The 15067-nt window shown below is 38.1% G+C and overlaps 1 protein-coding gene across 4 annotated transcripts in view; it reads right to left on the reverse strand.

Annotated features, from left to right (window-relative positions):
* The window catches only part of CNRIP1 (cannabinoid receptor interacting protein 1), a 36684-nt gene that overhangs the window by 19938 nt on the left and 1679 nt on the right, over positions 1-15067 (reverse strand). For all 4 annotated transcript variants that reach the window (XM_003262480.3, XM_030827946.1, XM_030827945.1 and 1 more), the window contains one exon: positions 13848-13998. In XM_003262480.3, coding sequence (XP_003262528.1) covers positions 13848-13998 — 151 coding nt within the window. The remainder of the gene's footprint in view (positions 1-13847; positions 13999-15067) is intronic.

Raw genomic sequence — 15067 nt, forward strand, 5'->3', positions numbered from 1 at the left:
CGATGATTTGAAAAACATTTTAAACTACTTGGTATCAACTCTGGACTCTTAAGCAAGACTCAAAAGACAATAATAGCTAGGATATGTCATCAGAGTTGAAAGGAAATATTAACTTAAAGCAGAACTGCAAATACTAAAATTGCCAGAATCTTAATGAGGTCTTAGAGGGCCAATTAAGCTACCTTTCACTTAAAATGTCCTGAGCACTGGGTAAGTGTGGAGAAGGTCATCATAAATGAGACTCTTCCCTCTCTTCCAAGTACTCAGAGGGCAGAGAGGAGACCTCCCCAACTCCTCTCTGGAGCTGACCTGGCTTGGGGAGACCTGAGCTGTAATTTCCTGTTCACCTCCTCATGCTACTACTGCTCCCTCTGGGCCTCTGGTCTTAGCAGGTTGGATTCACACTTCTTTTGCTCTAGATGTAAACAGAACACTAGGAAAGAAGATTAATTCAAACAGTTTCAAAAGCACTCGATTCAAAACTTCTTCCTATTTGGATCTGTAAAGCGAGAATTTCTATATCTTTTTGAATAGCTGAAGCACAGGGTCTTCTTTTGTTTTAATGTGAAAATGATTCAGACTTAGTCGTTAAAACAAAGATATTATTACTTACCATAAGTCTTATTTGCCTGTCCAGGCATCCATTAAAAGGTTGCAGAGTCCAGGCGCAGTTGCTCACGCCTGTAATCCCAGGATTTTGGGAAGCCAAGGCAGGCAGATCACCTGAGGTCAAGAGTTCGAGACCAGCTTGGCAAACATGGTGAAACCCTGTCTCTACTAAAAATACAAAAAATTAGCCGGGTATGGTGGTGCATGCCTGTAATTCCAGCTACTTGGAGGCTGAGGCATGATAATTGCTTGAACCTGGGAGGCAGAGACTGCAGTGAGCCAAGATCACACCACTGCACTCCAGACTGGGCAACAGAGTGAGACTGTCTCAAAACAAGCCAGCCGGGTGCAGGGGGTGCATGCCTGTAATCCCAGCACTTTGGGAGGCTGAGGCAGGCAGATAACCTGAGGTCAGGAGTTCAAGACCAGCCTGGCCAACATGGTGAAAACCCCGTCTCTACTAAAAAAAAAAAAAAAAAAAAAAAAACAAAAATTAGATGGGTGTGGTGGTGGGTGCCTGTAATGCCAGCTACTCAGGAGGCTGAGGCAGGGAGAATTGCTTGAACCTGGGAGGCGGGGTTTGCAATGAGCCAAGATCACGCCACTGCACTCTGGTCTGGGTGACAGAGTGAGACTCCATCTCAAAAAAAAAAAAAAGTTGGAGAGCCTTAGCTTAGTTACTAGATGATTTGAGGGTATGTTTTAAGAAAAAGGTCTGTGGTCCCTAACTGTAACTCGTGAATCCAGCAGTAAAGGCTAGGTTTCTATATGTGAATTTTCACATCTAGAAGCAGCAGCTGATTGACAGTTGATTGTTCCCCACCATGATCACATAGGTTTTGGTTTGAGCACTGGTCATCTGTTTGTTTTTTTTTTGTTTTTTTTTTTTTTTTTGAGACAAGAGCCTCGCTCTGTCGCCCAGGCTGGAGCAGTGGCGTGATCTCGGCTCACTGCAAGCTCTGCCTCCTGGGTTCATGCCGTTCTCCTGCCTCAGCCTCCCGAGTAGCTGGGACTACAGGCGTGTTTGTATCTTATTTCTAATAGGCTGATAATAAAGAAAATGATTGAAAATATAGGTTTTCTGATCAAGTCACCAGCTCCTATATTAAGTTCAAATTTTTATTCTAGTCTTGAAGCTTTCAGATAGCCAACACAATCCAATGACGTTTTAAAGTCACAAACATTTCAAACTTATGTATTAAAAAATATAGACACTGGGCCGGGTGCGGCGGCTCACGCCTATAATCCCACCACTTTGGGAAGCCGAGGGGTGTGGATCACTTGAGGTTCAGAGTTTGAGACCAGACTGAAAAACATGGAGAAATCCTGTTTCTATTAAAAATACAAAATCAGCCGGGCATGGTGGCACATGCCTGCAATCGCAGCTACTTGGGAGGCTGAGGCAGGAGAATTGCTTGAACCCAGGAGGCAGAGGTTGCGGTGAGCCGAGATCATGCCATTGTACTCCAGCCTGGGCAACGAGTGAAACTCCATCTCAAAAAAAAAAAAATATATATATGTGTGTGTGTGTGTATATATAACATATATAATATATATTTAATATATATTTAAATATATATAGACACCACACTCTCATGGACAATTGTGAAAACTTGACATGTCCAAGTAAATCCAATCAATTAAGTAGCACATCCCTGGATTATTCAGAGTTTGTCAAGGGAAATGTCATCAGTGTGGGTGCCTAAGAAAAGTCAGAAATGTCAGAATTAAAACTGGAAGTAGGCTGGGTGCAGTGGCTCACGCCTGTAATCCCGGCACTTTGGGAGGCCAAGGCGGGCGGATCACGAAGTCAGAAGATCGAGACCATCCTGGCTAACACAGTGAAACCCCGTCTCTACTAAAAATACAAAAGAATTAGCTGGGCGTGGTGGCGAGCACCTGTAGTCCCATCTACTCAGGAGGCTGAGGCAGGAGAATGGCATGAACCTGGGAGGCGGAGCTTGCAATGAGCCAAGATCACACCACTGCAGTCCAGCCTGGGCGTCAGAGAAAGACTCTGCCAAAAATAAATAAATAAACACGTACACACACCTGGAAGATGATATTAAGGCTGGGCACGGTAGCTCATGTCTGTCATCCCAGCACTTTGGGAGGCCGAGACAGGAGAATCACCTGAGGCCAGGAGTTCAAGACCAGACTGAGCAACATAGCAAGCCCCTGTCTCTACTAAATATAAAAATGTTTTGCTGAGTATGGTGGTGCGTGCCTCTGGTCCCAGCTACTTGAGAGGCTGAGGTGGGAGGATCACTTGCCGGAGGTCAAGGCTGCAGTGAGCTAGAATCATGCCACCTCATTGCAGCCCACCTCTACAAAAAAAAAAAAAAAAAAATTAGCTGGGTGTGGGTGGTACGCAGTGGTAGTCCCAGCTACTCAACAGGCTGAGGTGGGAGAATTGCTCGAGTCTGGGAGGTCAAGGCTGCAGTGAGCTGTGACTGCGCTGCTGCACTCCAGCCTGGGTAACAGTGAGATAACAGCCTGGTGATAGTGAGATCCTATCTCAAAAAAAAAAAAAGGAAAAAAAAGAGTATCAGGATACTATTTACCTCTAATTAACTGTGTGATCCTAGACATATCTGAACTTGGTGGGTCTGAGTTTTCAGTGAAAAATGTATTCCACTATCTAATCTCTAAGGCCACTTTTAGCTCTAACATGGTATAAAGATTACAAATGGTGGCCGGGCACAGTGGCTCACGCCAGTAATCCCAGCAATTTGGGAGGCCGAGGTGGGAGGATCACCTGAGGTCAGGAGTTTGAGACCAGCCTGGCCAACATGGTGAAACCCCGTCTCTACTGAAAATACAAAACTTAGCTGCGCATGGTGGCGGGTGCCTGTAATCCCAGCTACTCAGGAGGATGAGGCAGGAGAATCGCTTGAACCCGGGAAGTGGAGGTTGCAGTGAGCCAAGATTGCACCATTGCACCATAGCATGGGTGACAGAGCAAGACTCCATCTCAAAAAAAAAAAAAAAAAGATTACGAACTTACCCTTAAGGGTGTTGCATTAGTTATTTTTTGAAGAAAGTCAGATTCTCGAATACTGTCATTTACAATCACACCAAACAGGACAGAAGGCCATTCAAGTCCTTGTAGAATTCTTTTTTGGTTGGACACAGAGGGGAAGGCTAGGAATGTGCCCCAGCATCTTAAGATGATTTGCATGATTTTAAAAAGTGAAATAAGATTCATAAATTTGAGCAAATTTTTAAAGTGGTAGTAATCCTTACATTTTGATTCAGTTGATTTTCAGATCCCCTTCACATATACATATTTTATAGTTGCAATTATTTAACATTAAATGTTATACAATTGTATATATTGTCTAACTACATATCATTGTTACAATTTTGTCAAAATGTTACACAACTGTATATATTGTCAAACTATTCATTGCTACAATTTTGTCAAAATGTTATATGATTGTATATATTGTCTAACTACATATCATTACAATTTTGTCCTTGTTTGTTGAGGCAGGATCACTCAGTGGCCCAGGCTGGAATATAGTGGTTTGATCATAGCTCACTGCAGCCTTGAATGCCTGGGCTAGAGTAACCCTCCCACCTCAGTCTCTGGAGTAGCTGAGACTACAGGCATATGTCACCACGCCTGGCTCATTTTTTATTTTGTAGAAATAGGATTTTGCTATATTGCTCAGGCTAGTCTTGAACTCCTGGCCACATGCGATCCTCTTGCCTTGTCCTCCCAAAGTGCTGGAATTACAGGTGTGAGCCACCGTGCCTGGCCTCATTGTTCCAATTTTAATGATGACATAGGACTCTATCATGATGTATCATGACAATTAGACTACTCCCCAGATATTAGATATGTCAGTTGCCCTCTAACAAAAAGTACTTTAATAAATAGTTTTGTATATATGTCTACTTTAATAGGGGTGGAAATATTTGGTCAAAAGAAATGAATCTTTATGGCTGTTCCCACATATGGCCATTTTGGTCCTTTTAAAGTACACAAACCATTTTACAATGTTAACAGCAAAGAAGGCATTGTTTAGAAAAATGATATCATTGGGCCAGGTGTGGTGGCTCACCCCTGTAATCCCAGCACTTTGGGAGGCCGAGGTGAGAGGATTGCTTGAGCCCAGGAGTTTGAGATGAGCCTGGGCAACATAGTGAGACTCCATCTCCACAAAAAATTTAAAAATTGGCTTGGCGTGGTGGCATGTGGCTGTAGTCCCAGCTATTCAGGAGTCTGAGGCAGGAAGGTCTCTTGAGCCCAGGAGTTTGAGGTTACAGTGAGCTATGATCATGCCACTGCACTCTAGCCTGGGTTACAGAGTGAGATTCTGTCTATTAAAAAAAAAAAAACCGATGTCATTGGGAATTACTTTTAAAAAAATAGATTTCCTAGTTTACTTTTCACTACCATTTACAAGAATGCACATTTCTACATTTTAAGTTAGTTTCTTCTTCTGGAAAATGTTTTGTCAATATTTCTGTTGAAGATTGGTATTTTTAAAATATCACAGACTCTTAAAGAAGTGTCATATTTCTATTGTTTTGTTCTCACTTTATACTGTATAGAGACATAGTTTCTTATTTTTATGATTTCTATTTAAAAATCAAGTTAATTTTTCTAGTCTATTTTGATTTTTCCATAATTTTAGATTTTATAATTTAACTTTCCCACCTTATTTAACCTTAATTTATATATGTATACCTATATCATCTTACAAAGAATTTAAGAAGGTGTTAAGCATTTTATAGAAAATGAAAAAATACACATAACGATGGTCTGAAATATAAGCATATTAAACATAATGCTTGGTTTGAGCTTAGATTTGATGCTGGGCTGTCTGCTTGCTGGTGCAAAAATTAAAAAAACACAGATTGTCAATTATCAGTGATTTTAAAGTTTTTGCAGAACTTTTTTTTTCTACCCAATGAGGCAGCACATGACTAGATGAACAAGAGAGATGCCTGCCCTCTCCCCACCCCTTTCAGTGAGCACTGAAATATCTCAGGTGGACCCACACTTCAGAAAACAGTCCGAAAAAGGAGTTAAATCATCTCATCATTAGAAGGGAGAGAAATATTCTGTTTCCCAGAAGAAAAAATAGTTAAAAAGCCTTTCTAGCTCTAATTTGTAACAAAACAAAACAAAAATAAAAATGAAAACACTCTACATGAAACATTTAGGGCATTTAGCTGTGAGCTGTTTTTACACACAGCTATTTAATTATTATACTTTAGGTTTTAGGGTACATGTGCACAGTGTGCAGGTCTTAGAGCAAACTTCCATAACTTTTGAAAGCCCAGTGTCAATGTGCAACTCAGTTAAAGTGCTTCCAAACTTGTTTAAGGGTGTTGTTTTTGATGGCTTAACTGGTCTATCAGTAGCATTTAATATTTCTAGAGGTCTGAAAATACATTTTAAAATTCCGTAGAAATGGATGTTTTCCTCAGAAAAACTAATAGTCACTCAATAAAACCCCCAAAAGGCAAAAGTCATGGGCTAAATTGAGAGTTCAAGACATTCCTTCTAAATATCTTTATTTTTGGTCCTGACTTTTATGGGAAATTTCTGTCAGACTTTCAAGTAACAGTTAAGTCCTATGGTATGTAAATTGTTTCACAGCATAAACTATAAAAAATGTTGCTAATTCACTTCACAAAGCTATTAACCCTAATACCAAAATTTAAGACTGCAAAGGCCTTCTAATTGTTCTTTGCTTTTCTGTCTCCCCTTCTAATCTAAGCACTGGCACTAGAGTGCTTTTAAGGTGCCTATCTTCTCACATTACCAGAAAGGTGTACTACTCAACCCCTTGAAAGCCTGACAGGAGAAAATGACAGCCCTATCTGTTGGAAGCGGCAGAAGACAGCATCAGGACTGGCAGAGAAGCTGGAAATAACCTAGAAAATCCTGGAAGAAAGATCTGCAGAAGGAACAGTACCCCAAATCTGACTATAAACTCTGCTGTAATCCCTAGCTAACTGCATATGATAGTGGGACAGGGACACCCTCCAGGGGCCATTGAAACAGCAGACAAACCAGCAAAAAGTCAATCCTTGAAAGATAAAGTTGTGCTAAGATTAATAGTTGCTTTATATTTATGTACGTACGTATGTATGTATGTATGTATGTATTTTGAGTACATTCCCTAACCTCAGAAGTAGTTGTCAGAGTAAAGAGTTTTGGATTGGCCAGGCACGGTGGCTCACTCCTGTAATCCCGGCACTTTGGGAGGCCAAGGCAGGTGGATCACTTGAGGTCAGGAGTTCAAGACCAGTGTGGCCAACATGGTGAAACCCCGTCTCTACTAAAAATACAAAAATTAGCCAGGCGTGGTGGCACGCGCCTGTAGTCCCAGCTACTCTGGCGGCTGAGGCAGGAGAATCGCTTGAACCTGGGAGGTGGAGGCTGCAGTGAGCTGAGATCGCGCCACTGCATTCTAGCCTGGGCGACAAAAGTGAAACTCAATCTCAAATAAAACAAAAGTTTTGGATTGACGGAGCAGCTGGAGAAATAGGGGAACGGGGAACCTCAGGGTGGTTATATCCAAAAATCTCAGTATAATCTGTCCAGTTCCTTGGCTGATTGCTAAGCTCCATGGGCACAAAACAGACCAGGCTAGAAAAGCAGCAACTGGAAGTTATAAAAACTGAGCAAAGAGATCAGCTGCTGCATACTGCTGGAAGACACAACTTGAAGTTTGAGTACAGGAATGTTCACTGCCAGCTAGAATACAAAAAACCAGTAATACCCAGGAGAATAAAGCAGAGACTAGAGTTGGTAATAAACTATCCACAATGCTAAGTTTGTAGCCAAAAATTACCAGACATGTAATGAAACATGAAAGTGTGACCCATATTCAAGAAAAAAAGTCAGGCTATAGTAATTTACTCTTAACTAGAGCCAGGTGTTGGATTAAATACTTCGAACCAGCAATTACAAATGTGCTCAGATAAATTAAGGAAAACATGGTCTCAATTAGCCAAGATAAGGAATCTTGAGAAACTGAAACTATAAAAAAGACAAATGAAAATTCTAGAGCTAAAAAATATTATAGAATTTAGAAGATAAGCACAAGACTAGAAATAGAATCAGTGAACTTAAGGATATATCAGTAGAAACGATCTGATCTGAAGATACATTAAAAAAAGAAAGAAAATTGAACATGTCCTCAAAGACTTATGGGATAATACCAAGCTTTTCAACATATGTTTAGTTGGGGTCCTACAAAGAAAGGAGAGAATGAAATATTAAAAAAGTATTTAACAAAACAATGGTTAATACTACTCCAATTCTGGTGAAAACATTAACCTCTAGATTCAAGAAATTCGGTGATCCCCAAGGGGGAAAAAAACCAGTTAAGATGCATCATAACGAAACTACAGACAAGCAGAACTCTATGAAGGGATCAGTTTACTGTATATGTATTATACTTAAATTAAAATATTTCAAAGCAAACAAGGAAAGGGAATAAATATAGGATTAGAAAACAATGAAGTAGAAAAACAGAGTGAAGCATGTGAAAAAAAAAGCTAGGATTTTGAAAAGGCCAGTAAAACTGAAATCTCTAGCTAGACTAATCAGAGGGGGAAAAAATACAAATTTTGAATATCAAGAGTGAAAGAGTAGGTCGGGCATGGCGGCTCATGCCTGTAATCTGAGCCCTTTGAGAGGGCAAGGTGGGTGGATCATGTGAGGTCAAGAGTTTGAGACCAGCCTGGCCAATGTGGCAAAAGCCCGTCTCTACTAAAAATACAAAAAATTAGCCGGGTGTGGTGGTGCGCACCTGTAATCCCAGCTACTTGGAAGGCTGAGGCAGGAGAATCGCTTGAATCTGGGAGGCAGAGGTTGTAGTAAGCCAAGATTGTGCCACTGCACTCCAGCCTGGGAGACAGAGTGAGACTCCATCTCCGGAAAAAAAAAAAAAAAAAGAAAAAGGATCAAAGAGTAGACATTATTAGAGATTCTAAGACATTGAAGAATGGTGGAGATTATAAACAACTTTATGGCAATAAAGTTGACAATTTAATCGAAATAAATGACTTCAAAGATAAATTACAAAAACTCAGGAAATAAAACCTGAATAGCCCAATATCTATTAAGGAAATTGAATTTGTAATAAAAAATCTTCAAATACAGTATAATCTATGCCTTCATTGGTGAATTCTATCTGACATTAAGAAAAATATCATTTCCATATAAACTCTTCCAGAAAATAAATGAACACTTTCCAAATCATTTTATGTAGCCAGCATTACTCTGATACCCAAAACTAGACAAAGACATTATAAGAAAAGAAAACCATAGACCAATATCCCCCCAGAACACAGATGTCAAAAATCCTTAACAAAATATTAATGAATCAAATCCAGTTATACATACCGAGAATAAACCATGACCAGTGTTATTTTACCTGGGAATTCCAGGTTATTTTAACATTGAAAAAGCAATGTAATCTACCATAAACAATAAAATACCTTATGATCATTTCAAAAGATGCAGAAAAACTATTTGAAAACATGTTATAATATGTTCATGATAAAAAACACTCAGTAAACCAGGAATAGAACTTCCTTAACCTGATAAAAAGATTTACAGTAAAGAATCTTACAGCTACCATATTTTGTATTGAAAAACAGAATGCTTTCTCCCTTAGACTGAGGGACAAGAATGTCCACTCTCACCATTTCTATTTAGGCATACTGCGAAGGTCCTAGCCATTGCAATTAGGCCATAAATAAAAGGAATACAGATTGGAAAGAAAAGAGAAACTATTTACAGATGACATGATAGCATATTTAGAAAATCCTAGGGATCCTCCAAAAACAGCTATTAGGATTAGTGAGATTAGCTAAGTCTCAGGATTCAACACCAATATACAAAAAATCGATTTTATTTCCATATATCAGCAAAGATTCCATTTATAGAATTTAAAAATACGAAATAATAAATTTAACAAAATATGTATAAAGTCTGTAGAGGAAATACTGTAATATATTGTGGAGAAAATTAAAGATGACCTAAGAGATATTTCATGTTCATGGTATAGAAAACTCTATATTAAGATGTCAAATATCTTTAAGTTGACCTATAGATTTAATGGAAACTCTATATCCCAATTTTTGGAGGAACTGACAAGCTCATTCTAAAATCTATATAAAACACAAAGGACCTAGAATAAACAAAATAACTTTGAATAAACAAAGCTGGAAGATTTATGCTACCTGTTTTAAGGACTACAATATAGATCAAACAAGAGTGTTTTGGGTCTTCTATGCCTTTGGCATTTCCAAATTAAAAAGACATACATTGAGTATGTAAAGCAACTAGAATTCTCATACACTGCTAGTGGATATACAAAATGGTACAACAGTCTGGATATTTCTTACATAGATAAACACATACTTACCATGTGATTTAGCAATTGTCCTCTTAGGTATTTACTCAAGAGAAATGAAAATGTGTTCACACTGAGACTTACGCTCAAATGTTCACAGCAGCTTTACTCATAATAGCAAAAGCTGAAAACAACCCAGATGTCCATTTATTGGTAAAGGGAGAAATTATGGTATATCCACACAACGTAATGTACTACCCAGCAATAAAATGAACCAACTACTGATATGTGCAACATAGGTGAATCTCAATATTATACTAAGTGAAAGAAGTCAAACAGCACTGTTCTGTTTACATGAAATTCTTAAATAGTTAAAACTAACATATTGAGATGGCAAGCTCAGGATAGGTTAGGTTGGGAGGAATTAACTGCAAATAATTTTCAGGGTAACAGAAGTGTTCTGTATCTTTATTGGGGTGGTGATTACATAGTAGCATCTACTTGTCAAAACCTAAGTAACTGTAAATTTGGTGCATTTTATGTTAATTATATCTCAAAGTTGATTTCAAAAACTTCAATGAATTCCTATAGTCATTAGGATAAATCCAGTGGCAAAAAGGTTCTATATCATCTAATCCCTACTTACCTCTCTGGCTTTATCTTGTACCGTCTTTGCCTCACTCTATGCCCGCCATGTTGGGCTTCTCATCCATTAGAACACATATGCTGTCTCCAGCTCTTGACTTTTGCAACTACTCTTTTCTCAAATGCTCTTTCTTTCCCCAACTCTTATTCATCCTTCATTTTTTCCTCAAGAAAACCATCCCGCAAATCTTGGACTAGGATAAGACCCTTGGTATATACTCTAACAGCATTACTTTTTTGCTATACTTTTCATATTAGCAATTATTTAGATTATTGATAATCATGTATAAAGTATGTTTCCACCCTTGAGATCAGAAGTTTTATGAAACCCGGATTATCTATTTTGTTCACCACTCTTCCCCGAGTCCCTGATATACAGGAAATCCTCAAATATTTGCTGATAAAGCAAGCAAATTTTAAAAATCTAAAAATTCTAAATAAAAGAACCTATAGAATTTAGCAACATATTAATAATACATGTTTAAGTAGGGCTTATTGTAAGAAATAAGGTTTAGTATTTGGAAGTGTATTACTTTATGTAATTCATCAAATATATCAAATAAGATAAATTATCTCCAACTACTGCTACTAGCTGTAATTGACTGCTAGTAGCAGTCAACATTATTCTAGAAACATTAGACAATGCAGTACAACCAGGAAAAAAAAAAGAGACAATTATATTCAGATTCTGACCATCTATATGAAAAACCCAAGATGATTAGCTGAAAAATTTTAGTAAGCAAGTTCAGTACGATGGTCAGTTACAAAGTATATGAATACATATTATGAAAACAGTGTATTTAAAACAATGCAGTATTGGCATAACAATAGATCAATGGAATAGATTAGGGAGTACAGGAGGAGATCAAATTTTTGCAATATAAGAAATTTCTATGAAACTGACCTTTGGAGAAGTATAGATTTAAATAATTGTATTAGGACATTGTGGGCAAATACTTTCCAATATAAAAGTATGAACTGAAATAATATCTAAATCTGTAATTCATCTAAAATTTAACAAATGAGACCATAAGAGTTCACATGAAAATACACAAATGCCACTGTGTATATGTCTATATATAATTAATTAATCTGGGAGTCAAGGAAGACTTTCTAAACTGGATCTTAACTGCAAAATAATAAAGGAAAAGGCTAACATGTTTGACTACAAAATTTATAGTTTATATCGTAAACAAAGTAAAAATGCAAATATTAAATGAACACTCAAGATCTGATAAAAATGACGATTTTAAATTTATAAAGATTTTTCAAAAAATCAATAAGATACACTTAAGCAGAAAAATGGGTGAAAACTACGAACATATAATCCATGAAGGAAATACAAATAGTAAATGAACATGTCAGGATCTCAAATTAACAGTAAGTAAAAATTAAAGTATTTCAATCAGATTAAAAATATGTAAACATGACAAACGATACCTAGTGCAGACAGAAATGGATACTAAAATACAGATGATAGGAATGTAAATTGCCTAGCTTTTCGGGAGGTCAGTGAGGCAGTCTTATAAAATGCCTTAACATGCACATTTCTTCTAGGAATCAAGAAAACATTAGACAATTGTACAGTACTCAGTGATTTGTAATGTGGTTTTCTTTATAATACCAAAAACCAGAAATAATCAGCAATAAGTGGCTGAGGATAATTTGATACATTCATAAAATACAATACCCAGACTTTAAAATGACATTCCATATATATATGGGCATATATTTGACATTGAAAGATGTATACAAGTAGAAAAAAAGTACATATATGGAATGATACTCAAATATATATATTTAGTGACAGGGTCTTACTCTTGTCACCCAGGCTGGAGTGCAGTGGTGTGATCATAGCTCACTGCAGCCTCAACCTCCTGGATTCAAGTGATCCTCCTGCCTCAGCCTCCCAAGTTGCTGGCATTACTGATGTGGTATCACCACACCCGGTTAATTAAAAAAATTTTTTTAGAGATAGGGTCCCACTATGTTGCCCAGACTCACACATATATATTCAAAGACATAGAAACAACTTTCTAAGAACATTTATTGACATGTTAACACTCCTCTCTTGCGGGAATTATACATTTCCCTCATTTTTGTATTTTTCCCTGTTGAAGGTTGATAGAACAACAGGGCACTTTCTAAAAATAGTTCAAACATCGGAGACAAAGGGATGAGCTGCTAGATTATTTCCTTATGTGACTGTTGTGGTTTTTAAAAGTATATTGGGGACTGGGAACACTTTAAGGTTCTAAAGGTTACATAGGCATTTCTCAAAGTGCATTCCCACACCATCCTCTTCAGGATCTGGTATGCTTGCTAAGAGTTTCTCTGTCCCCACCCTAGCTCTACTGAGCTAAGATCACTGGAGAGGGAACCTAGGACTGGAATTTTAAACAAACTCCCAAGGAGATTCTCATGCATACTGACATTTGAAAACCCCTGTGATACTTCCTATAAAGCTAGAGGGCAGACAGTTGAAGGTTGTTCTTGCAGAGGGAAAAGGCTGCCCAGTTTGCAAGAAGCAGTTTAGGTGAACTTTCCTTTTCCTGTGCTTTAGCAAGCTTGCTTCATCACCTATTTATTATGTTTGCACATACAGTTAAATCTATGTCTTGACTCTATCCTTTCTACCAATTTGTTTTTTCTTACTTGGGGCCATATTACCAGAGTATATCATTTTATTATATATGATATCTGATAGGATTACCAGATATCATATATAATAGGTATATTATATATAATATAGGTGTATATATATATTATATAGGCGTATATATAATAGGTGTATATTATATATAATAGGTGTATTATAGGATATTATATATAAGAGGTGTATTATTTCCCGTGACACTTTTGGCTCCTCCATTTAGCTTTAAGTAGCAAAGTGTCATTCAAATCAGCTTTCTCTTAACCAGAAAATTGTGGCCTACTTGGAATCAGAAACTTTTCACGGCCAATTATCTAAACCAGTTCTGATGCAGACTAAACTGGGAAAATGGCAATATAGGTACTGTTTCTTCCAGAACCATCTGCTTCTACTTATGGTGTCTTTTCCGCATCTACGGGGTCATCTGTCATGCAAAAGAGCATTAATTAAGTAGTTCTCTCTCCAGCAGATACTTGAAGGAAATCCACAACTCAATTTCCACAGTAATTGGCTCCCAACACACCTTTACTTAGAGAGAGATAGTGATTGTTTTCTGTGGTTTCCATTTTCCATGGCACCATACTCCTATACCCCCAAGCAGGCCTTACCGGCATGGTGATCTGGATGGGTTGCCGTTCTCCACTCTTGGTTGGGGTCACACCTTCTGTGTCATATGTACCCGTATAAACAACTCTGTCCCCATCAGGCTCTTTAGATTTCAGTTCCAGTGGGACAAGAACACCGCCAATGGAAATATTCCTGCAATAGACTTGAGTTGACCACATATGGTTGAAATTAGCCTAGGCACCCTGTCCTGTTTTGGACCAAAACTCTAGGCAGGAAACTTATAGGGTTTCGCTAAGGGGGGCACTGTGGTGTGGGAGAAAGTTCTGCAAGTTCAGGAGGCAGTGCTTCTCCTATTTATGAATTAAAAACCTACCTATCCCCAGCCCCAGACGTTAGGATTCAGTTGGCCTGGGATGTAGTTTGGACACTGGTACATTTATTTTAAGGTTATCTAGGTGATCTTAACATGCAGGTAGGATTGAGAATACTGACCTCGTCCTCTATTATTTTTTTTCTCCTGTTGCAACAATCAGGGGTCCTATAATGTGGAGTACCTCAAGCCTTCTACACCATCAGAAATTCTCACTGGCATCATTCTTTTGTGTTAGGATAATGGTTCTCAAAACCAACTCCCTGGACCAGCAGTATTAGCATCACCTGCAGACCTTAGAAAACAAATTCTTAGGCCCTACCATAGACTAAACTAGAAACTCTAGGGACAGCTCCAGCATCTGTGTTTTAACAAGCCCTCCAGGTGATTCTGAGGTATACTCAGGTTTGAGAACCACAGGGTTAGAGTTGAGAAATCCTTGATAGCATTAAAATGTAACCAGAAAAAATAGTTTTATTCCTAACAAATTAACTTTTAGATTAGTTTGAACACTAGAGGAATACTCTGAAAAAAAAAAATGGAATATATTAACAGATAACTCCGGGGATAAGGTTGGCAGGAAAGAAGGGAAAGGAAAAGCCTGGATTATATCCAGGTGCACAGAACACTGGGAAATGTGAGAATAAAGGGTGCATGGAGCTGTGGGGGATGCTGACAAATAGATGAACCAGGAGTACCAGAAACCATCCAAATTTGGTTTTAGGTCCTTGCACCTTGGAAGGCTAATACAAGTTTATTGAATTAAAACGTAAGCTGTAAGTAGTATCTGATGAATTCAAAGTCCTTCCACCCCCGCAATAATGCCCACCACGTAGTAGATACAATAAATGCTGGTTTATTTTCTCTCTGCAGACTAGACTTTGGTAGGTA

This window comes from Nomascus leucogenys, chromosome 14, assembly GCF_006542625.1.
Source record: "Nomascus leucogenys isolate Asia chromosome 14, Asia_NLE_v1, whole genome shotgun sequence".
Taxonomy (NCBI): domain Eukaryota; kingdom Metazoa; phylum Chordata; class Mammalia; order Primates; family Hylobatidae; genus Nomascus; species Nomascus leucogenys.